We start from the raw sequence: 25,794 nt of genomic DNA on the forward strand, positions 1-25,794 counted from the left end.
GCTAAATAATAAATGTCAGAAGATTAATATTATTGGGGTTTTGTTAGATCTATGGCAAGCTCTAACGTGATCTGCCATGTACTGTCGGTATGCACAGGAAGAGGACAATAGACTAATAATCCATCCCCAAATGTAAGGCAATAATATGTGAATGGTAGAGCTGCATTGAAACCAGAATCAATGACAAGACCCCATGCTGTCTAAAGCCAGGCCTGATAATGTGCTTTTCTGCAAATATTGATCACTTGAATATTTTGCCTCATAATTAGAAACCCATCTATATCTAGAAGTATGTTCATTTTCAGAAACTCAGGTTCTAAAAGTCAAAAATAAAGAAATATGAAGGAATTTACCTCCCAGGTCTGAGAGAGTCGACTGACTGATGCCGTATTCAACCCCATTATAATGGCAAAGAAAGAATTCAAATTCCTCTGAGCTTTGCAACTATGAGACAAAACAAACATATAACAATGTAATAATTTGGACATATGTCTTTTTTCAACCCTACTATGTAATAAATTTGCTCTTCAAAATTTACATTAAGTATATTGATCGTATGTCTTTAATACATAAGGATATATTCATATTTAACACAGCCAGAACAATGGGCAATGTCTGTGTTTTGCCTGTGATGGTCTAGTCATATATTGAATATACTGCTTGATTTACAGTTCCTCTAATGCAATTTTCTGTTAGATTGCGGGAGTAGATGAAACCCTTAACCACAATATTGCATTGCTTCACTGTCTGTAATGGGAAAGATGATAAATTATTACTGACGGATGAAACTGGAGGTTATGGGACGGAGCCTTAGAACAGTAAATCATCAGGGAGCCCTTTCCAACCTGGTTAAACCTTAGAATCATAAATAGAAAGAGGCGATCCTGCAAACACTTGCCGAGTCATAAATGACATAGAAGATGTACGGAGCACTTTATTATAAACCACACATTACATACAGTATTAAATACAAAAAAAATGGCTCCGGCTCCTGGGATTTGGACCATCAGGAGTCTTGCAACAAAATCCTGATCCTGCTTTTTTTTTTTTCAAAAACAGAGCCAGTCTTTACCATGGGCAGTGTTTGATACTGCAGCTCATCCCCATTCAAGTGAATGGGGCAAAGTTGGAACATCTGACGCAGTCCATGAACAAGAATGGCACGGTTTCTAGGGGGAAAAAAAGCAGTCCCTTTTTTTAATACTAGACAAACCCTTTTAGTTTGGAATCACACATGCCGTTTTCAGGCATTTTTTTTTAGCCAAACACCAAATAGAGGAAAAGTCATGCCCTTGGCACAAAACACTGCTACAAAAACTAAATGTGTGACTCCAGCCTTACAGTATTTTTTAAAGAATATTTTTGCATCAAGCACTAATTTATGGAATAATATGATCAGACAATTGACAAGAACATAAGGAATTAGTGAAGGTTACGGCATAAACCAAAAACATTGGGGGAGACTTAGAGGCGGAGTAGTTGCCTATACAACCAATTAGATTTCCACCCTCTTTCTTCAGATGGTCTTGGAAAATGATTAAAAGCAATCTGAGAAGTTGCTATAGGTAACAACTTCATTTTTATTTCATTTTTTTGCACTAGTTTTAACAAGTTTCCTTCATAATGTGTACAGCAGGATCTCCTACAGACCGGGATAATGAAAAACAATTCATACCTACTGAATGGACACGTGATCAAGCATTTTCAACTTACTGAGCAGCGATCTTGATAAACTTTTTCACAAGTTGCACCCGTTTTCCAAGCTGGCTGCAGAGGAGAATCTCCGTGGCCACCCAAAGCTGAACCTCATTACATCTTTGAAGTAGAAGACTCAGGTTTAGGGTGTTCTCCCCCTTACCCTGTCTGCTGAAGGTGAAGTAAATCAGCTCTTGCTGTAAAACAATAAACAGTTGATGTGAAGTGGTAAGAATATAATTCTGTACAAATGGTTATTTCAGAACTTGGATTCTTACTCGTCATAACCATTATTTCCAAATTTGCTTCATCTATTTACGGTAAGTAAAAACAGTCGATTTATGGCTTAGCTTCCCCATCTGGATAGATGTTGGGTAATGACTAGTGAAATATATAAACATGTCAAACAATGCCCATCTCTGACATCATATTGTTAGATCATTTTAATTATTTATATGAAAAGGAACAGAAGCATACTGGATGACATTTCTAACATCCCTCTAGCTAAATGTGGTTCAACAACAAATGTAAATAATTAAAAAAATAATATTAATGAGTTGAGGCACGTACGTACGTGTGTGTGTGTGTGTGTGTGTGTGTGTGTGTGTGTGTGTGTGTGTGTGTGTGTGTGTGTGTTTCAATGTGTGTTCCAGCCCTTTGAACAATAGTACAGATTAATAGTTTAACTAACCTATTGCTCCCCCGATTGTAATGAAAGTACAAATCCCAGTTGGCAATCCCCAGCTTCAATTGTTGCTCATATATCATATATATCCTTCAAGTGACCACATAGGTCAGGGCGTGACCTTAGCAAAATGCTGATCTGTTTCGATCACTTGAAGTATAGGCTATTTGATCCTGATTTAAGCTGGGCACAGATGCAGCAATTGTTTGCTAAACATCATAAAGAATCCATTATTTTTGATCAGTGCACATTACTTTTCCTTTAGTGTCCAATACAATGGATAGTAAGAATTATATAAACAATTTCACATGTGCTTAACTGTACTGAAGATCAACAATCTATAGGTTCAATAGGGCAGATTTATGCCGTGCGTTTTTGTTGCATTTTTAACATGCGTTATTTTTGTTCAGGTGTATGAACTCCCATTGAAAGACATTGAAGATTTTCTACCAAAAAAACCAAAACAAAGCACGTAAAAAATGCCACAAAAAAACGCACAGTCTGAACCCAGCCTTACTATTTAAAATGCGCCCCCGAATTCTGGCTCAAATTGAGTCAGAATTCTGTCATACATACGGTGCGCCGCATTTATTAACTGTTTTAGACAGTTTTTGTGGCGCACACGAGAAGTGGCGCATAAAACTGGTGTAAGCTAAGTCAACCGAGAGGTGGTATAAGAAACAGAAAAGTGTCTAACATGTCTCGCTAGATGTGCCAAATTTATCAGTGTGAGCACATTTTCTGACTGCCTGGTCTAAATCTGACATAGCATTAGTAAATATATAATAAATAATAATCAGGGCTGGCCTTAGGTTGGATGGCGCCCTGTGTGGGATTCCCTATTGCTGCCCTCCACAAACCCCAAAAATTAACCATATATATATACATACACGCACATACTGGAATATATATACCATACATACATAGAGGCACATATTTAGACATACAGGCAAATATACATACATTATATATATATATACACACACACACACACACACACGAGGCATGTATACACACATAATGTGTCATATACAAATACACATAGGTAAATATATGGACATACAGGCCCAAATATACCCACGCAGGTACATATATACACAGAACAGATAGTTACCTGCAGTCCTATGTATCACCACAGATAACACAGTGATAGCTCTCTGAGTACAGATAATGTAGTAGATGTTACCTGCAGTCCTATGTAACACCACATATAACACAGTGATCACTCTCTGATTACAGATAATGTATTAGCGTTACCTGCAGTCCTACGTAACACCGCAGATAACACAGTGACAAACGGCGCTAAACTTATGGGGGCCTAACTTCTATATGGGGCATAAACAGGGCTTAACGTCTATATGGGGGACAAAGTGAAATTTTCTGACATTTTACTGCCGCCGTGAGTTCCCCCACAAAGGGGCCTACTAAGTCTTGTGTCGCCCGAGGGCCCACATAAACCTGGAGCCGGCCCTGATACTTACGCCTCTCCTCCCAGACGTTCCTGCGCTGGGGGCTTCTGTCATCTCTGTTCTGTGTGTACACAGAGTGACTCTGAACGCCGCTGAGGCTATTAATAGGCTGCAGCGGTGGTGTCTGGTCAACATGATGTCACCGCTGCAGTCACTCTGTGTACACACAGAAAAGAGATGACAAAAGCCCCCAGCGCATGAACGGCTGGGAGGAAAGAGGTAAGTATAAGTTTTTTGGTTTTTTTTAACTCCTCCTGCTGCTTCAACAAAATGTTTCATTTGTATTCCGGACAACCACTTCAAAGGCTATGCACACCTTTTTGAGATACAGCTGCTTTGTATTCTGTATACAGAGTAGCCGTATCTAGCGCTGAGACCTGAATCCGTCAGGCCAGTGGGGCTGGCGGGTTCAGTGTCAGCAGGTCCTGTGTCTCTGACACGCAGGATCCACCTCTTATCGATCACATCTAAGTTATGAACTGTCGACACGCAGGACCACCTGAACCCATCAGTCCCACTGACCTGACGGACTCAGGTCTCAGCGCTAGATACGGCTGCTCTGTATACAGAATACAAAGCAGCTGTATCTCAAAAAGTAAAAACAGTTTAATAAGGCTCCGTTCACATGTGTGTCAGGGCTCCGTTCAGGCAATCCATCTGAGCTCTCCGTCAGAACGGAACCCTGACTAAATCAATACTGTAGTCGACTGCGCTTTTGATTTCGTCAAAACAACGGAACCCTTGCACAATGGAGACAAACGCAAACCATTTGCACCGGATCCATCACCATTGAAATCAATGGTGATGCAAACGGAAACCTATGGTTTCCGTTTGTTTCAGTAAGGGCTCCATTCTGACGGAAAGCTGAGATGGAACGCCTGAACGGAGCCCTGACGCAGATGTGAACGAAGCCTTAAATGTAATTACAAAGTTGCACCAAACACACTGATTTTTATAGAAAAAATAAATAAAAAAAATGTAAAAGATATACATAGCTTTTCGTGTAATCTGAACAGGGTTTAAAAGGGCAGCAAATGGTAAATGTGCACTATGAAGGCACTGAAATCTGTGCCCATTTGACATTTAGTAATACTTTAGCGTCCTTCTGTTTGGTGGCCCCTTGATGCCCATTTGCTGCCCCTGTAGCCTTTAGCATCTTTTGTCACAGAAGAACAATAAAGGGGCAACAAAATGGAAAATGGGCATCAAGGGGGCACTGAATAGAAGGACACTAAAGGGGCAATAATTTGCCATTATTGCCCTTTTTAGAAGCCCATCAGTTCCCCCATTCAGTCAGTGACTTACCTGCTGGGCTTCTGACAAACACTTCCTGCTGGAGCTGGAGCCGCCCTGGAGAAAATGTTCCCTCGGTGTCTCGACCAGCCCTGGAAACGCACAGGAAGTGTGGTGTCTCCTCCCTGTCTTGCGTCCTGAATCATGTCATCACGCCTGTCTCATCATTCAGGACGCAAGACAGGGTGAGCGGAGGCCAGGGCGCGGGGCAGCCACTATGAGGTTGGTGCAGTAAGTGGGTGGCACCTGACCCGCAGGCTCCCCGAGTAGTGACCATGGCGCACTGGTCGCACGTACCTAAGGCCGGCCCTTAATTATATATATATATATATATATAATGCCTTTGTATAGGAGATTACCTCGTGTATTGAATTGAAAAGACTCCAGTCAAAACTAGTAAGTTCCGAGGCGATATCCCAGGTGTTCATGCCCAAGATCCTTACTGATCTGTGTGTCTCTTCATTTTCTGCAAACGGGTTCTGCAATACAGTCCATAAAAACCTTGTGTAAACATTTCACTCTAAGAGGATGATTAGAATAGGAGTTTGTTAGCAAAGCAATCCAGGCTGAGTGCACTTTATTTTTTCATGCCTGTTCACCTTATACAAGATTATTCAGTCAATTTAAGTAAAGGCCTTGAAAGCACAGGAGTGTGATGAATTGACACTCATTGAACAAAGCATTCAGGGCGGAAATTCAATTATAAAGAAACTGACCAGGCAGATAGGATAATGAAAATAAACACAGCACATGTGGTAATTAACTCTCTAAGCGCCGGCCATGACTATTGCAATGTCTGTCACCAAGGTTTTGATATATAAAAAATTACTGAATGTTCACACAGAATTCTATTATTTCACAGTAAAATAAATGACTGATATCATCCTGAAGATCACACACCAGTGTCCTGACCCACAGACTATCATTTAAAGGGGATATCTAGTTATGCTCATTTAAGTCATCACTAAAGTACTGACACTTTATAATGCATATGCTAAAATTGTGCTGTGTCAGATATATGTACATGAAGATGCTTAGTCCATATAATCTATTATTTGTATGTGCATGTGTAGGCCAACACCCATACAAAATCAATCTCAACTTGAAACCACAAGTTTAACATTTGTATATTATAGGTTTGCATGGCATAAATGCTAGACATATGTGGATAGAGCGATTGCTGTCTTCTAGGCTCCCGTAAAGTCTTCTGGTGCTGCTCCTATTAAATGTAATAAGTGCAATACAGCACGGCTGAAAGTGGAGGTATACTTTAAATCAGTCTAAGTTATACAAATAGCATAGCCACTTTAATAATCCTCCATTTTTCTTAAGGGGTTCTCCGCTTTGGACAATCCATTCTTAATAGAAGGGTCCCTTAACAATAAGCTATTCAGCAATCAGCTGGTATCTGTGGAGAATCCTGAAAGGAAGTGTTCCATTTCCCTGCAGCGCCACCACAGGGGAATTTAAGCATTACACAGTGCCCATTCATATCAATGGCTTGTCTGTGTAACATAGGGCAGGACAGGTCCTCCAGAGCGAGAGATGCTCCTTGTATCCGCTTTCCATTCTGGCCAAGCGATGAGGATCCTGAACAGGGGACCCCCCTCTATTAACTCAGAATTCCCTAAGGCTGAGTTCACATGTTGCGGATTTGTTGCAGATTTTGTTGCGGTTTTGACGCAGATCTCACCCTTTTGCATGGCAAAGTGTAATATCTGTGCTGAAAATGTGCGTAAAATCTGCGACGTGTGAACTCAGCCTAACAGGGTATATGACAATGTTGTTTTGTTGTTGTTTTTTTTAAAAAGATAACCCCTTTAAAACCACTTGTGCCCGTTTCTTTTTTTTAATCTATCCATGTCTTACTGATTTACGTATTTTAACTAAAGCTGTAGGTTTTTAGAAGTATGAAAAATGATGGGAGTATAATTTTGATTAGCACTCATTTTACATATAGATACCACAGATTTTAATGGTTACAATATAAAATCAAAATCTCATTTCTGTCCTACATAAATGTTAAGTCAAACTATAGAATACATTCCCTGTCTGTGGCTATATCACTCACCAAAGTGTCACTCTTCCGGTAAGTGTAAATACGACTGGAGGATTCCAGGGACTTGGAAAGGGCCATTTCTGTTGGCAAAAGCTCGTGTTTTTCTGAAGAAAAAAGGAAAATGCCGTTTTAGATAGCCGAACTGGATTTAGGAAATGATAATCCATCCAAAAGGGAATTCTAGTCTAGCTTTACAAAGGACAGATCTGCCAGATGTAATAGTTGTATCTAGTAGAGTAGAATTCCTGAAATCTGGTATAAATCCAGCAAGTGTAGCAGAAATGTAAGACAATATGACATTTAACTGGGCCAAGAAGCAGAAGACTGATAAAAACAACAAATTAGTAAATTCTTCTGATTAAAAAATAGTTTTAGACTTCTCCACTTTTTGGGATTAATTCCCAATAACCACAACACATAAGCCATATCTTATAGTGAAGCCAGAAACCAGCATTGAGACGAAGTGTTGGGGTGTTAGCATTACTCTTTGTGCCTAATAGTAAGTGACTGAATCAACGACAATGTGTTTTTGGGTCTAATGAACAATCTACAGCCTTATAAGCTGCTTTCTATCAAAAATGTGTTTAAAATCTCTACAATAAACATACACGACTTGTACTTTAGCTTACTGAATGCTGTGCAGAATATTGGGCTGCTGATGTAACCTGTCGCCAGGTATTAAATGGTCATGACATATTTTAAGAGGATTATTCGGTGTAATTGTGTGACATGCCAAAAGCAGATGACATATTGATCTTTTTAATAGAATTCGGACTGGAGGTCACTGTGGCGATTCCTGAGCTTTAATATGTTACTGAAAAAATATTTGGATTTTGTGTGTGTCAATATATAGATAGATGTTTTTAGTGTTCACCAGGAATATGTAAATGAATGGTTTCACAATTTCTACAGTTCTCAAAACTAGATCGTGCACGTGGGGGCTTAAATGTAAGGCCCATCTCTTCTCTTCTGAAAATATATTTCACTATTTGCTAACACTGAAATAACACATCTACCCCCCCTGGATTATACATTTCTTTTTTATCATCCTGTCTTTTGTTGTCAGGGATGATTAGATGCATTTGGTATAGTGTGAAGTGGTTGCCCTCCTTAAAGGCCCTAATACACGGGCCAATGATCGGGCAAATGAGCGTTTATATGAACGCTCCTTCCCGATCAGTGCTCTGTGTAAACAGGGCAACGACCAGCCGATGAACGAGCAAACGCTCCTTCATCGGCTGATCGTGTTGTTTGTGCAGCATTAAATAATAGCGTTGTCGGCAGCACATCTCCCTCTGTAAACAGAGAGATATGCTGCCAACATGATGGAAATGTATTGGGACGAACGACCACATACTTAACCAATCATTGATCCTTGTGAAAGAAGCAAACGAGCGCTAATCAACCAGCTGTTTTGTTGATTGGCGCTCCTTTTTTAACGTCCCATGTTGGCCGGTGTAAAAGGACCTTTATTGTGCGATTGCTAACTGTATCATTCATGGTACAGATGGTCAAAGCACTCTGTCTTGAGTTGTCCTCTTCTGTCAAGCTATTAAACTGTATTCTGAATTTTTTTTGTGGAACAGCTGAGTGACATCTACCATGTCTGAGAGCGACTCAGGGGACTGTAATAGCAATCAGCTTTTTTGCAAACTCCTAAATGTCAAATGTGCCAGGCCGGTAATTCATTCTCGGCACTCAGAGATGAATAAGGCGTTGTGAATTCAGTTTTTCTGATCTGTCATAGGAGCAGAAAACGGAATTCAAGCTGTGACGGATCTATCAAACCAAGAATCCCAACAGCGCCTGACGGACCCCACTGACTTATAATGGAGTCTGTTGAGGTGTTTGTTGTCTTGATCGGAAGAATAACGCTGCATGCTGCACTATTCTTCCTGTCAAATATGATGGAATCTGCGATGGAGTCTCCGTAACACAGATGTGAACAGTGGCAAACCAGGCATATTTCCCATCTGGAAGTCCAGAAAAAATTAGACCACTCATGTGGGATCAGCTTTGGGGGCTTGATCACACAGCTTGACAGAAGAGGCCAACTCTAGCTCTTACATTGGCTGGTAATTTCCTGTAATTTTAGGGGGAAATGCTCAAACCTATTGATGAATGCTTGTCTTCCAAAAAATTGCATGAGTTTATGGTTTTTGGACTTTTAATTTGTGTTCTAATTGCATCTCAGGTTGCGGAAAAAGCTGAAAAATTGTGAAAATATTTAAAAACACGGTAAAGTCCACGGCCCGGGAGGCAGAGTATTTATCATGAGTGGGGGGATTAGAAGTCGCTATGGAAACTGCACTCCACTAGAAAAGCTCCACATTAACTGCGGTCACACAGCTGAGCTGGCTCCCCCAGGGGAGGATGAATACCTGTGCTAGAAACTGTCAACCATTATTCTTCAAAGACATTGGTAATTGTGGAATAAGCATGGAAGTAGAATTACCCCCTGAAAACGTGACAATGACCAATGCCAGGTCCTCTTCTGGATGCTGTATCCGCTCAGCCACTATCTTCAAGATATCTTGCACGGAACTGGAAACCTTCGTCCTGATGCTGACGTACGAGTGATCTGTTATGTAAACGCGGCAGAAAACTGCACAAAAAAGGCAGGGTGTGATGGTAAGCATTCCAGGGAGAACTCAATAAAACTCTGCTGCTGTCAGCCTGCGCTTTCCTGCTATGTATGGTAAATGAAAGCAAGAGGCGATCACAAGCAACAGCAATTCAAGTCTCCTACTGTCTGTCCTAGAGCTCAATGCAGTATAGTGCACTAGAAACATAATTCATAAGACCACTGAATACAACTGAATATTGATGGCCATTGTACAAAGCTCAAAATATTTTATTTTATTTATATTCCTGAGAATTCACAATTTATATCCTATCATTCTTACCTAGCGGCTATTTTTATCTTTGCAACTATACGATACTGACTTCATATGGAAAGCCACTAAAATGCACAATCCCATCAGGCCAAAAATACTCAAAGACTTCTACCCTGACCGCTGATTATATTGAACCACTCATCACTAGAGTGCCTGTAAACCCTTAAGCAATAAATAAATCAGAATTTTTATTTACTTTCCGCATTTCCCCACCGTGCTGATTCTTAAAGTGATTTCGCTTGAAGCGTATTATTGTGCCACAATTACTATCGTACATTTACGTTCCAGCAGCGCTCTTCTTATTTTATCAGTAAAGTCAGTGGTGTGTGAAATAATGTGGCATTGCTACAAGGAAGCAGTTTGCTCCCACGATGATGGTGTTCTCGCTAACCGCTGGCACTTTGTGAAGGAAGAATATAAACACAGGCCAGCAAATACAGATAAAAACAAAGCACGTTATCCGGCAAGGACTAGCATCAACAATATGTCTTTACCGGACCTTGTCATGTCCAGATAACGTAAATACTAATGGGGTTCCTGCAGATGCATCCTGTATCTGTTAATGTTGCTGTAGTCTAAAATTCCAAAATTACAAGATATATGTGTGTAACAAACCACTACCCCACCACATGTGTCTCATTATTTATATGTAAAACTTGAAAAATGGAGGCTGAAATATTTTTTTCAGCCTCAATGGTCTTATGTGAGAGAAATTCAGCTCCGCAATAGGAAATTTTCCCATTGGCACAACACTGGCGGAGTGAAGTTTCGGTGTGAATCGGTATAAAAAAGGTATTGACATGTGCGCACCACCTGTAACCTAGGTTCTAAGCTTACAAAACATTGATATATGAGCCAAAGAGTTTTAAAGGAAAATTATTATCTGATACAATGTATCTAGTAGGAGGTAATACATAGTGTGCAGCAGCTTTAAACACTAATATTTAAAGGGATTTTCCACAAATGATATATCAGATTACTGATGATCTAACTCGCGCCCACTCAGCTGTCTACGCCAGGAATGGGGTCTGGGCATTCAAGTTGTCGTGACCGATGAATGAGCTTTAAAAATCATTACGTCAGAAAATCCCTTTAAATCTGCTGTTTATTAAATGTATGTTAATATAATTCCACAGGTTATAATTCATCTTGAGTTTGATGAGAAAACTCATTTTAGTCTCTAAATTATTCAGAGGTTCTAATCACATTTTTCTGGAATAATCGGAGTAACTGTCAACCAACCTGAATGTATATATAACATGTTGGGTAAAATAAATAACTAATGTGCTTCTCGGGGATACATAAATAATGGCGTACAAAGCATAGCCAATCTTTTACCAATCTCATCAAGGAGCACCGATTCAACCATCTTATGTATTCCAGACGTGAAACTCAAAATTAAATTAATGAAATGAAGTCATTAATCACATAAAAACATCAAGACATTTTCTCATTACTCTGCATATACAGATACATGGAAACATAGAGTGTTCTTGTGAAATATTGCATCATATAGTAGCTAAAATATTTATGGGGTGAACTAGAACATTTATCGTTCCCACCACCCATCAGCAGATTGTACTTACTTTCCTCTATTTCATTGACATTTCCTCTGTGTTGCAGCCAGTTCTCCTTCAGGCTGAATTGGTGGAAGAGGGATCTATTCTGTGGGCACGAAATTAAGAACAATCAACTGGTGGACTATTAGTAGGAATTCTCCAAGAATAAAACGGGGAAACTCCCATCCAACTAACACATACTGTGGGATATTCAGCACTTATTACATCCTCAAAGAATGGGAAACGGATGACGGTAAGATGACTGAGAGAAATAAGATTGTTTCATACTTCATCAAACGTCCCCACTTTATAGTAGAAAATCCCATCTCATGTTCATAGGTAGGGATTAAAGTGAATCTATCAGCTATATTATACAGTCCTATGTAAGGGTAGCGAATTACAGCCACAGGTCCGTACTCCTAGTAGCCATAACAGTAGCCATAACAGCACAAAAACATTTTGTGTTGTTAGGTAATAGCGCTGAAAGAATACAGTGGACTCATAGTTATGAGTCCGCTGTATTCATGAGGGGAGCGCTTGACATGCCTCTCCTTGCCTCCCCCTTAAAGCCACTGATTGACAGGCTGTTGTGAATACGTGCATACACGGCAGCCTGTCAGTCACTACAGGGAAGTGGGGGGGGGGGTGCTATCATCATGAAGACAGCAGACTCATTAATATGAATTCTCTGTATTCTTTCAGAACTCCTATTAGCCAAATGACAGATTTTAGTGTGCCAGAGTACGGACCTATAGCTTTAATACGCTGCCCTTACATAGGGCTGCATAATAAGCTGACAGATCCGTTTTAAGACCACTTTCACACTTGCATATTTGGGTCAGTATTTTGCATTAATATTTGTAAACCAAAAACAGAAGTGGAACCTAAACAGGCAAAAAGCTTTACACCTCTTCCGTTTCTTGGATCCACTCCTACTTTTGGCTTACAAATACTGACGAAAATGCTCCTGCGTGAAAGTGGCCTTACTGAAGACGAGACGCATGCCCTAACACTGTTGAGGGATTAGTTTATGGTACAGAGACTGTGGAAACAATTTTGTCTGTTTGGTACTTCAAAATTTAATATCATGAATTACTTATTTATAAAGTCTGTATATAATGAGTGGTTTATTCCCTAATACAGAGCTCCCACATCAACCGCCATCACTAATGACTCCACCATGTTAGATTAAGTTGGCATTACTTCCATCAGGGATTGTTTGAAATGGTGTGCCCCAGATGTTTGGAGTTTGCAACTGTATGTTTAGTCAATGTCATTGACTCCTGTTATAAAAAAAACTATACTGCACAATTTACAATTTTTCTCATATACAGTTCTATTGAAAAGCATAGACTACAACACTTTTCAATACAGTTGAGGCAAAGGTATGCCAAATGGACACTCTTGGCATGCGTCTGGCTAATGGGAACATTAGACGTATTTATCAGAAGTTCCTGACATACGTAAAGCCCAAACACTGTGTGAACCTAGCCTTAATGGTACTGCTGTATGTCTTTCATATCTCTCTATATTAAACTCTTTCCAAACTTTTAATTTTCCCACTGTTTTAAAGAAGCACTGCCTCTTAAAAAAATCTATACAGTAGTTTAGTAAGCAGTAACCTCCCTCCCTTTACCAGGTGCAAGAATTCACTTCTATCAGCTCATGAAATTCCCTAAAGGTTTGCCTTTTTTAGATTATATCCATGTAAAACCTCTTTATGGAATTAATCATGGTGGATAAACCACAGCTGCACTGGGCAAAGTATGTACAGGGACCCCACTGTCACCTTAAAGGGTATTCTCATCTTTGACATTTATAGCATATCCACAGGATATGCCATAAATGCTCAATAGATGTGGGTCCTACCCCTGGGGCCTGCACATATCTCTAGAATGGGGGCCCTGACCCCCGTTCTAACTTGTCCTGCTGTCGCTGCTCTCCGACCATAGAGTTAGGAGGTTGCTGGGATTACAAAAACAGACGAGTTTTCTGAGACATGCCGTTTCTTTAACTCCCTTAGATGTGAATGGAAGTGATGGAAACAGCGTAGCTCAGCTGTTTCCATCCTTCCGTCCAGCTGGTAACTCAGTGGCCAGAGAGCAGCAACAGTGGGACAAGGTAGGATGGGGGTCAGTGGACCCTGTTCTAGAGATATATATGGGTCCCAGAGCTGGGACCCGCATTTATCATACATTTATGGCATATCCTGTGGATCTGCCATAATTGTCAGACATGAGAATACCCCTTTAAAAGCAGCAAGCAACTCCCTGCTGTCCTTTAGATTGTATCTATGATGAGCTATTGGAGGGCAAGAGGCCCATATACTGTTCTTGAACGCCCCCCCCCCTGCCTTCTGTGTCGACCCCTGCATACAGAACATGATAAAAGTGACATGGTCAGCATGAGAAAGGTCGACCATTGAACATAAGAAACACAACAGTGAATCAACCTTTCCTGACCTGAACTACTGCCAGAGTTAAATACGGACAATAGCAGTTATGACGTGTGCATTGGATTTGATTCATTCTCCTGCCATTGTTACTACTTCCTAGAAAAATGCTGGCCACATTCATTAACAGACTGTCCACCCTACAACTAAGGATCCACCCTCAGCAATGCTGCACATTAAAAGCTTCCTTGCCAGATTGCGCTGCTAATCTCAGAGGAACTAAGCTGTAGCAGATTTCCTAACGCATATTTTATTGCCCTGTCATGAGACCAGCTGTGAAATATATAAGTTTTTGTTTTTTTAATATGGGCCTACTATACATAATCTATCGCCATGGTCTCATGAATGTACAAATGCTATTTTGCTCATTACTGTACAAGTTAATAAATATCACACATGCTCTTTGTGCTGTTTGGTCTAGGGCCACAAATCTATAGCAACTCATTGCCAAATAAAAATCAAAGTATATTACACCTAAAATGGTTGTCCGGGCACAGGACGTTCCTGCTTTCGGGACACCGGATGTTATGCACTGTATGCAGTGTTGAGTGCCGAAAGCAGATGACTCCGCACACTGCATAGCAGCCGGGCTACAGAACTGCGACTCTGCTCCTATTCACTTGAATAGGAGCAGAGCTACAGAACTGCAACTCGGCCGCTATACTGTGACTAAAGGCATCTTCTTCCTGCACGGACATCCGGTGCACAGAGGCAGCCGGAACAGCCGATTGGTGCGGGGTCCGGGTGTCGGACCCCCACCGATCTTATACTAATGACTTATCCTGTGAATAGGTCATTACTATTAAAAAACGTCCCATGCCCAGACAACCCTTTTAATACAGATATACATTTCGCATAATTCATAAAATCTGCATTACCTTTCTATGTGGTGAGTATTCATCAACAGTGCTGCAAATAGAAGAAAAGAACAATAGTCAGTGTCTTTATACTGCTCCACAATACTAGACTTAGTGCCCATATATGCTGCAAACTTGACGAACTATTGGTTGTATAGGAATAAAAATTGTATACATATTAACAGAAAAATAAAGTGATATTCTTACAAATATGATATTGTCCAGAACATTGGTTACTACATCAGACTTTTGCCTCCGTTGTTCAGACAAGGATGATGTATTCTATTCCCCAGCATGTGGATAATATATTCCAGCACTGATCTCTTTTCCCAATCCTATATCCCGTGAACTATTAACCTTGTGAGGACACATAATCCTCAGCCTTTACTAAAACCTCTGTTTGGATTTTCCAGGGAATTTTCTACCATAAAACTTACTGACGACGATGGATCCGCAGAACCTTCTGGAATTCTTTTAATTCCTTCTCCAGGATGGGATATTCATAAACATCATCTAGCACATAGCGATAGAGGGTCTGAAAAACATACAAGAGAAACATCATGCCTCATTTATTATGGTCTGCATTCCTGATCAGTGGGCGACGTGTAATATCAGAGAACAGAATGCAGTGCTGAAATAATAGTGATGAAACAACAACTGCCTGTGATCCAGCAGAAGAAACACGCAATGTCTGCACACAGTCACACTAATATAATGCTCCCTATCCCAGCAGCTTACATTTCATGACGTGTTTTTTTTTTCATTATTATTTTACATATAGTTATACAGTCGTATAAGTAACATCACCCTTGTTATAACACTTGGCTTTTGTTGGTAATCCAGTGATATAAAGCGGGAGCATGAGGTTAACCCTGCTCACATGTACCATGACAGCAAAATAATAAATTATGTCCTATAATACCTGAACTGCACATTTAATGAAATAGCCCAGATCTAAATTCTTGGCTCCTGCAGACAAAAGATTGTACGCCTAACCGCAGCAGACGTGACAACATGTAATACCATGAAGAAATATGAAGACAAGTCCTAGTAATGAATGGTATATAGGAAAAGTATATTATATATACTGCAGAAAATGTAACCCATAAATGGTCATTTTACTACATGGATTAGGTGCTATCATTTTTCAGGATATGTTTTGTCTCATCTTCACATTGGATGAAGCTGCTTTCTGTGAGAGCTGAGAAGACTCATTGCTTGCTGCCTATATTTCTAATGTATAGATATACATTACCAGAAGCCATTTGCTGGTTGAACCAATATAATGCAGCTTATCAATTCAATAGGAAAAAGGGCAGAGTTGTGAGGTGATGAATGATGGTAAAACGACGTTCTATATTGGAGCCACTTTATTGGAAAAAAGTTAACGAACAAATGTTATAAAATTATTGATATATCAGTTTATCGGGATCACTCCCCTCTATATATGATAATAGAGGAAATAATTCTTTTTCTAATGACTCACGCACATGGCTGGTTTTGTGTAGGAGTCATTAGGCTTTGGGAAAGGCTTCAGTAAACTCCCAAGATGGGATTCAATTGGCACTTACTATACATCTCATGGAAAGCATTCGGTAAACTATGATGGTAGAGTTATGTTACGGCATTTAATATTAGTTACGTGAGTAAAAGCTGTGGAGAAGATTAGCTGAGATATCATGGTCTCCACTTGATGGCCTAGCACTGTGTTGCCTCTGGGTCACGCTCCGAGCTACTCTATCAATTCCATTACCCAACACACCAGCTTTATATAGTTTAGAACGCCATCTCAACTCCAAGTGACTCCATCATTCAATCAGCCAACAATCTATGATGGCTTTTGCTAAAAAATGGAATGGGGTCCAGCAAGGGTTTAAATAGATGAAGACGATGTTCTAGGCAATTGACGCATACTTCAAACTTTGAAAACTTTACACTATACTAACATACTGTACATTAACAAAAACTTCTACAAACATTAACCTTCTCTTTCAGTATTACAGATGTAGCCATCTTTATCTTGACTCTGATAACTTGATGCAGCGTGATATCACACCACAAAAGCCATTGAAAAAGTCAAGTTAAATTTGCTTGACATGGTGTATTTAATGCCTTAAAAGTGAAGATAAAGATTGTCAATCTGTAATATAAAGAGTCCTATTATTCCACAAGCCTTAGGGCTCATTCAGACGAGTGTATGTGTAGTCCGTGTGACGGCCGTTAAAACAATGGCGGTCACACAGACTCATGTACTTCAATGGGGCCGTTCACACGACCGTTGTTTCAACGGAGCATGTGGAGGGTCCGTGAAAAAATAGGACATGTCCTATTTTTTGCACTTCACGCATCCCTCCATAGACTCTAGTCTATGGGGGATGCATAACAACGCGTCCCACACGAGTGCAGCACGGGTGCCCCACGGACGTGAAAAACTGCAATTTTTTCACGTCCGAGGTTGGCTACGTTTGTCTGAATGTAGCCTTAGGGTATGTTCACACAGAGATTTTTCAGGTGTATTTCGGAGCGCAAATTGGTTGCATTGGTTGCCTCAAAAACGCCTGCAAACAGCTTACCATTTCAATGGTTTAAAGTTGGGTAGTGCAATAAATGAGGTGTAAAATTACACCTTGTAAAAAAGAAGTTCATGTCACTTCTTGAGGCGTTTTTGAGGCAGATTTTCACCATTTCCTATGGACATTGCCAAAAATGCTTTAAAGAAACACTTCAAAAATGTTTGGCAGATCTGCCTCAAAAACACCTGGTTTTTAGAGTCTCTCGTATTTTTCTGCTTCATACAGAAGACGCGTGAACATACCCTTAAACTGCACCCATCTGCTAAGAAGACTGCTACTAACTATGAAATAAGTGAAATAACCATTGCGGCATTATCCTGAGGCCTGACGCTGCATTTTACATAAAGGCTTTAACAACATTCTGGATGTTTTGCTCACCTTTAGGAATAACTTGGAATGTTCATCATCATGTAACCAGTCTTTGTATAACGCAGTCCACTGGGATGCGAGAAGCAAGACCTTCCGCTTGGTACACAGGGCCTCTGGGCTGTCTGCCTTTCCATCGTATTTCTTGGCACAATAGGTAATATCAGGTCAAGGCACAACAAGAAAACATTCTGTGTTTTAAAAGAACAACCAATTACAGAGACGAGGAGTATGCCATCCGGAAAATACAGAGTTAATTAAGTGACTCAATCTCTTCTCTCATTTACCAGGGATCGGTTTGTCACCAGAAACCAGGCCACCATCACTATCCTGCAAATTGCTGGTACTTCAACACATCCAGGCTAAATTGTCGGGATTTCTATTGGCTGCGTTTCCTTTTTTTTCTTAGAATTTCAATTTAGGTGCATTATATCCAAGCTATTTGTCGTTGTCAGTTGATTGTGACCCCATATGGGCTCTAACACACCATTTACATGCAGTAAAAGAACAATGCAAAACCTGCACCTAAATGCAAAAATCTTCAACTATTGCAACACATTTCATCTAAAAAAAAATAAAGACGCATCCTAATAAGATAGTTCCAAATATAAAGTAAATGTGGTTGTTTTGTTCAGTAACCTAGTAATAGTTTGATTTTCTATAAGGTAACCAGGACATATGCATCTAACCTTATTCATAGCCAGAGATAACCTAGTACCAACTACACTTATGCCACAGATGCAAACCATCTTATTTGTTTTTATCTGGATATCAAGGCCAAAATGATGAACAGGGAAAAATTTGACAGACAAATTGGAAAACCAAAACTAATTCAAAAAGATTATAACTCATATATGTCTTTTAATACTTATATAAACACATTAACAACATTTAGGCCTCATGCACACGTCCGCAAAGATTTTTACTGCCCGCAAATACGGATGCACATCCTTAGCCATCCGCAAATTGCGGAAGCACCCATGACTTCTAGGGGCGAGTCCATTCCGCAATTGCGGACAGGAATAGGACATATTCTATAGTTTGTGGATAATTTCTGTGGCCCAGACACACAATCTTAAATGTATGGAAGGGTGTCCGTGGCCTATAGAAATTAATGGGTTCGCAATTTCATCCGTGAGTACCTGATCCGTAATTACGGATGAAAACTACGGTCGTGTGCATGAGACCGAACTGTGAAAATCCATGGAAACTCCTCCAACTTCAAAAACAATCCAGGAAACTTTTTTTTTTTACTTGGACACTGGCCAAAAGTCCCCTATATATACAGACTGTCCGTGAATTTACGGACAAGTTGGCAACCTGCAGTCTTTCATGTCACTTGGTATATTCTTCCATTATATATATTGAAACTGACTGAAGTCATCATTATACCTTTTCTTCTTCCCACTATTTCTATTTATTTTTGCACCCAGCCAGAAGAATCTAGGATCCTTCATTCACATGGCGTGTCAAGAGATTGATAGCGTGTCAAGAGATTTTATGTGGTTGCCCTAAAACATGACAAAGCTAGAACAGACAAGTTTTAATTGCCAGCATTCAAGCTGCACCTAAAAAAACATCTCTTCGGGTAATATGTTTTTTTCTGGATTGTTTGCCGCCTTATGTTTGATCCAGTAATGTGACTATTGGCTGGATTAGCTTTATATTCTAGCCTGGAGCTCTCCACCTTTCAGAAGTCAGTACATGAACATGGCACGTGGGTGAAGAGCTGGAATGCATTAAATCCCCAGAAGCGGAAAAAGAAAACAATTAATCAGAGACCTGTCCTAAAAGGAGAAATGTGGTGCTACTTTCTTTTGCATGTCATCCCCTCATCGCTTTACTTATGATCAAGGTATGTTAAATCATACGCATGGAATACCAGAACTTCTACACTTGATAGTAAGTGTATGGCATGTTTCTTAGACATGTCCTATCTCCTTCAAGTATTTCTAAAATGTGCTTATATTGTATCTGAATACTGTAGCTGTCCCTTAGTTACTAAGCACATTAAAAATGACTGATAACTTTGTAGGTTATGAGGTGCCTTTGTTTCTATCTATCTATCTATCTATCTATCTATCTATCTATCTATCTATCTATCTATCTATCTATCTATCTACCTAGATCAGTGAGTTGCTCTGAAGTTTATAAAGGGTTTTCATGAGACAGCCCCTTTTAAGTAAAACTCTACATTAAGTCGGTGGGTCTGGCATCAGAAATCCCTGGCAATTGAGCAGTTATCCATACAGCCATACAATGTAGTATTACATGCTGGGTATTGCAATGAATGTCCAACCACATAATACATGGACAGGCTAGGTCCCCTAGAGCCGCTACATCAGTACCTATAGATGTAGTGATCTTTAACTTGACTTTTAATGTGTCAAATACACAGTGGAAAGAAACTTTAACTTGACTTTTTTTAAGTGATAAAAGATCACGCTGCAGCAAGTTATCAAGATAAGGCTTGCTACATCTGTATCCATCTATCTGTCTATCAATCCTACATACAGGTGACAAAAACATGGTAAAAAATTAGCAAATTGAAAAAAAAAACAAAAAACAAAAACTGTGCTTTTTCCAGGGACATTTGAAAATACCAAGTTACTACATTGATTTTCAATAAAGAGATGGGGCAGTCGACTGCACTATTGATTCTTTAAAAAAAAACGGAAACCTGTCAGAATGGTGACAAATGGAAACTATTCGCAGTGTTTCTGTCACCATTGATATCAATGGTGATGCAAACGGAAGCTAAGGTTTCCATTTGAATTTCCGTGGAGGGGTTCACCCGACGGAAACCTGCGACGGAACCCCTCAACGGAAAGCCAATGCTGATGTGAACAGGCCTTAACCCAACTCTATATAATAATACAATGGCAACAATGTTGGAGATGGTGTGAATTGTAGGATAAATATTGCAGGTTCCTAAGGCCAATTAAACAAGAACATTCTCCATCTGTACGAATGATTGTAATGACGGTTATAATGTAATGGTTATTCCAGTGAGGTTTTCTACAAAAGCCTTTAGCTAATAATTTGTTTTATTAAGTAGGTAGTATTATTAACATGGGAGCGGATAATACTAGAGCCATCTAGTCCAACAATAGAAGTGCCAGATAGATGGCAGTAGTAAAGGTAGATGATGGGATTGCAATGATTTTGATTCTTTTTGGCAAATAATGCTATGCCATATTGTGTGTTAAATATGATACTGCAAGGCAGTAACCTTGAGGGAAATGACACCGAGCTGCTTTGTATCTTGGATTATAGCTATCCATTCCTATTCATCAACAGTGCTTCATCCTATTCTAATCTGGAGTCACCACAGAACAGACAGTTGTATCCTTTCACAGCAATTTACCAGATGCCATTTGCCCGTAATGTTAGGCATCTGCTTTTCATTCTTTGGAATCAGGGGCATGACTGTTCCAGTTAATTAAGGATATTGTCTGAGGAGCGCTTGGCACAAGTCGTCTGTTGTCATGAAGACGGTGTACGTGAGTAGGAAGTCATCCAGGAGGGTATCTGCAGAAAAACACAAACATGAAACCACAAGGTGAGGGCGTGAATCTCTAAGGACTGGCATTGTCACTGCAACAATATTCATGAACATGCCCACAGGGAACAACTTATAATGCCCAGAGACTTAATAATGAGGAATACGTTGCATTATTCAGTAGTGATCTCCTGATTTTTGCAATGGTTAGTGTATGTTTACTGCAATAAAACCATTAATTAGCCAATAATTACACAACTACAACAATAACTTCATCAGGAAAGTCATGATATCATACATATCAAAGAATAATACAGTACATACAAATGAAAAATGTCAAACGTTAAGAACAACAGGGATACCCATAATAAAAAATATAGATAAAATGGACAATGACCTAAACGCAGCGTTGTCAACCATTCAACAGATGACAGCCAACAATCAGAAATTGGCCAACAAAGTTTCCTCGCTATTCATGTTGTATAAATGGAATAAAGTTGTGACGTCACCTAATATCCCTCTTCAGAGGTCCATCTGTGTAGATTTCTATGTACCATAAACACAGCTCTAGGCTCTGCAGTCTAAATATTATAGTATCAGGTGAACCCCATGAGAGGACAACGCATTTGCTGCCCGCCTCTCAGGCACACGGCAGACACAAGGACATCAATATGTGTAAGCAATAAAAAGGCTTCAAACTACAACAGACCTCCTGCTGTTCCAACATTGCCTGAACCCATTTTCTTTCATTTTCCCCTATAAGTCTTCGCAAGAGGCTCAGCAAAACAATGAAGACGCAATTGACATCGCTGACAGTCAGAAAATATTTGTAAACCGTTTTTCTGGGGGAAAACATTAAATTCAGCCAAGTACTTTTTAACCATTTGTCAAAATACTGTCTTAATCTATGATAAAAAAAACACACAATGCCACCTTCACACTTCATTTTTCTGCACGTTCGGGGTATAGGTTGGGAAAAAATCCCAAAGTTTACCCAATACATATGCTTTAATGGGCCTAAAGTATGTTTTTTTGTGATACGTTCAGAAGAGGGATTGCGTCGTCATACATTCTTATTTACTGTATTAAGAAGCATAGATGATTAGCTTTATATAGCTTTTCAATATAGCGGATCCCACAAAAAAAAAAAAAGGATACTGCACAGTATATTTGTTATTTTTACAATGGGAGTGGACCGACATACTGTGTGGCATACATCTAGTTCTGCAGAGATATTGGAGGAGGGAATGTATCACAGCAGAACTAAACAAATTTGCCCTTAAAGGGGTTATGTGGTGAACCAAAAAGTATTAGCAGTGTAGTCACTGCAGTATGTGAGTACTAACGTGAACATACATTGCAGTCCCCCGTCACACTGATTCTGTAATTTTCATAGCTTTTTATAGCGCTGCGGGCGCACCAGAAGTCTAGTTGCACATGCTTCTTTGATGACGGTACGACTCTTCATCATGTGACCGGCCCCGCTGTACTCTATGTACAAGCAGTAGCGGTAGTACAGCGATTACATAGAATACAGCGGGCCGGTCACATGATGAAGAGTCGTATCGTCATCAAAGAAGCCTGTGCAACTAGACTTCCGGCCCCCCCACCAGCGCTATTTAAATTGAGGAAAATCTCATAATCAGCGTGAGGGGGGAGCGGAATGTATATTAGCCCGTATAAGAAAACCCATATACATAACCCGTATAAGAAAGTTGGGTTACAGCTCCTGTGAGGACTGCATAAGCTTCCCTTAGTGGTGGTCATTTATGGAAAACAACAAGTGAAGACACAGATAACTAAACTGACCTTTTAACAATGTGTCAGGAGAGGACATATCATGGATTTAATGGGGATGGATGTTATGGTGGAACGATCTTGAACTGTTTGGCATGCATAGTTGCTGCTGTTGATCATTCATGCGCTGTAACACTATAGGTGACATGGCAATGATATTTTTCATGTAACAGACGTGCTCCAGTACACATCAAGTGTTTGTTTAGAATATCATTTATATAAATATATCAGATATAGTATATATGTATATAAAAAATGTGTCCCTAAGTGGAAAACCCTTGCAGCGCTGCAACTAATAACAAGTTCTAGCGCGGTCTCTGCCCGCGCTTTTTAGCTTTGAAGATATTTCGTGAAAACAATCTGGTCTTATGTAAGAGGTTGTTGGCACTCACACTGCTCTTTAATGGGACATTAGTATTCAGGTTATAGAACCCCTATGTGCAATTACAATGTCAATAAATATAACCCATGCTTGAGAAAGTCAAGGGAAAAGGCAAATATTCTATTACTAAGTGCACAAATATAAATTAATGAATTGTTTTGTACACGTGAGCAGGTCATTTAGCTGAAGGTAACAGGACTAACTACAGATATAATCTCCATAAACAAATATATTAGGGATAGGGACAGTAAGATCTCCACCAAAAACGTACATCTTAATAGTGTGGAGTAGAGTAATATTCTCTATGGCATGATGAAATCTGCAATGTACAGTTGTTCATTGACATAAGAAAACAGAAGACAAGATTGGTGATAATCTTAGTTATCAACTCATCACCAGTTATTTGTATGGCGGGGTAAAAGGTAGACATAATTGTTACCAAACTGTTGGCTGACAGGTATTTCTGCTGACTACCACATAAACATGGCTGCTCGGCCAAGCGTGCATGTTTATTTCAATGGTGAGAGGAGCATAAGCCGCTGCCAGACACCTCTGTCAGCGTCTTTATTGCCCGTGGGAACAAAGGTCTCGAGAATGTTGAATTATCCATCCTCCCGACATCAAGCGCTGGGAGTCGGGTGGCACATTACATCATTGGCCGATCTTACTAAAATTGGCGGGTTTGGCTGAGCTTTGTCTAATGTGTATGGGCACCTTAAGCAGATAGATAGAAACTGGGGAGGGAACCTCCAGCTCACCTTAACACTCCAGTGTGATGTAGATTGTAGATTGTAGGTTGCGCTCGGATCCTCGTGTCGGCACAACGTGAGGTTGACAAGCAAGAAAGAAAGAAAGAAGGTAGGATCCAGCGCTGGGTGCAATTAAAATGGATTTTCTTTTCCAAGTTTATTTTGGATGGTTTAAAAGGGAAGTCCAGTTGCATGTAGTCCTGGGTGTGTGGAAATGTGGAGGTACGTGTCCTCGGGGGCCTACGCGTTTCGGACGTCTGCCGCGTCCTTAAACTTGGCTGTAGTAATTTTGAAAATGGCGCGCTGTCAGATTTATATTCAGTCAGCTGGTTAACTTTGCCTATCACCGTCTGGATTGCTTTGGACCGCAAACCGGAAATGGTTCATTTTGTATTCAGTCAGCTGTTTATTATGCGTGTCAACATTTGTATTATGTTGGAACGCAAACCGGAAATGGTCATTATTGTCATGTGATTGTTTTCTGTCGGACCTCATCTGTGAGTAGTGGAGCGGACAAAATAATTCCAACAAGGCTGATTCTCTCCCAGGTGGCTACGTGTGCTGGTGCCAATGTATGGTAGTTTGCAGAAATTCTTCCAGTGGCATTCTAAAAAATCTTCCAAACTGAAAGACCATCTAATATTAAGTAGAGTTATGATTTGTTTTATATCTCAGGATAAATTCTGCACTTCCTGGAAGGTGTTAAATCATCAAAGGTTCCAAAAGAAAACTCTCCTTTTGAACAATATTCTACCCAAGCCGAGTTGAGTAATTTTCCTTTACATAGAGTTCAAGATAGGGAGATACATGTTTTTTTTTTTTCTCTATTCACATTCAAAGTAAAAACTACAAATTCTGGCGGTTCATGTACGCGGATTATCTGCAACCTACAGACAGTCATGTCACCTTATAGCTCCACTACAACTCTCATTTAAGATCTCACAATGCACTGGCTTCTGGCTACATAAAAACTTGCAGAGTTAAGGATTTAGCTTTTTAGAAAGAAAACCCATAAGCTTAGAAAGCCACACATAATAAGTGCGAAGATATTCAACATTTACTGTAGCATTAAACCGGAATGGTGTAAATAGCTGCATTTCCAGCATGTTAGTCAAGAAGCCTCTTCATGCTGCGAGGACGAGTTCTCACGTAGTGGATTTTCTTAAGGGTTTGACGCGGATTTGACAAAGATCTCATCTTTTGAATTGCAAAAGGTAAAATCCACATTGAAAATCTGCGACGTGTGAACTGCCTGAGATGGAGCAGACGTTTAGTGTGCTCATTCTAAGGGATCATGCACACAGACGAGCTTAGTTCATGGAGCTTTTTGGCAGTACACGGAGCTATACTATACAGTACAGCTTTAGTAGAGCTATCTATACAGCCGCCATAGGGGTTCCATTCAGCCATGTATGTACAAAGATATTCTCCCTAAGAAGAAATGCTTCGGGAGGGGGGG

At 39.9% G+C, this 25,794-nt stretch overlaps 1 protein-coding gene across 1 annotated transcript in view; it reads right to left on the reverse strand.

The window, feature by feature from the left end:
* Positions 1 to 25,794, reverse strand: part of RAPGEF5 (Rap guanine nucleotide exchange factor 5) — a 236,998-nt gene that overhangs the window by 17,476 nt on the left and 193,728 nt on the right. Inside the window, exons 12-21 of the mRNA XM_075827325.1 lie at positions 21,358 to 21,436; positions 17,918 to 18,062; positions 15,404 to 15,501; positions 14,988 to 15,018; positions 11,685 to 11,763; positions 9,657 to 9,806; positions 7,214 to 7,305; positions 5,502 to 5,621; positions 1,714 to 1,892; positions 354 to 444 (exon numbers count right to left, since the gene is read on the reverse strand). Of these exons, the coding sequence (XP_075683440.1) occupies positions 354 to 444; positions 1,714 to 1,892; positions 5,502 to 5,621; positions 7,214 to 7,305; positions 9,657 to 9,806; positions 11,685 to 11,763; positions 14,988 to 15,018; positions 15,404 to 15,501; positions 17,918 to 18,062; positions 21,358 to 21,436 (1,064 nt within the window). The remainder of the gene's footprint in view (positions 1 to 353; positions 445 to 1,713; positions 1,893 to 5,501; positions 5,622 to 7,213; positions 7,306 to 9,656; positions 9,807 to 11,684; positions 11,764 to 14,987; positions 15,019 to 15,403; positions 15,502 to 17,917; positions 18,063 to 21,357; positions 21,437 to 25,794) is intronic.

Source organism: Rhinoderma darwinii, chromosome 5 (genome assembly GCF_050947455.1).
Source record: "Rhinoderma darwinii isolate aRhiDar2 chromosome 5, aRhiDar2.hap1, whole genome shotgun sequence".
NCBI classification, from domain to species: domain Eukaryota; kingdom Metazoa; phylum Chordata; class Amphibia; order Anura; family Rhinodermatidae; genus Rhinoderma; species Rhinoderma darwinii.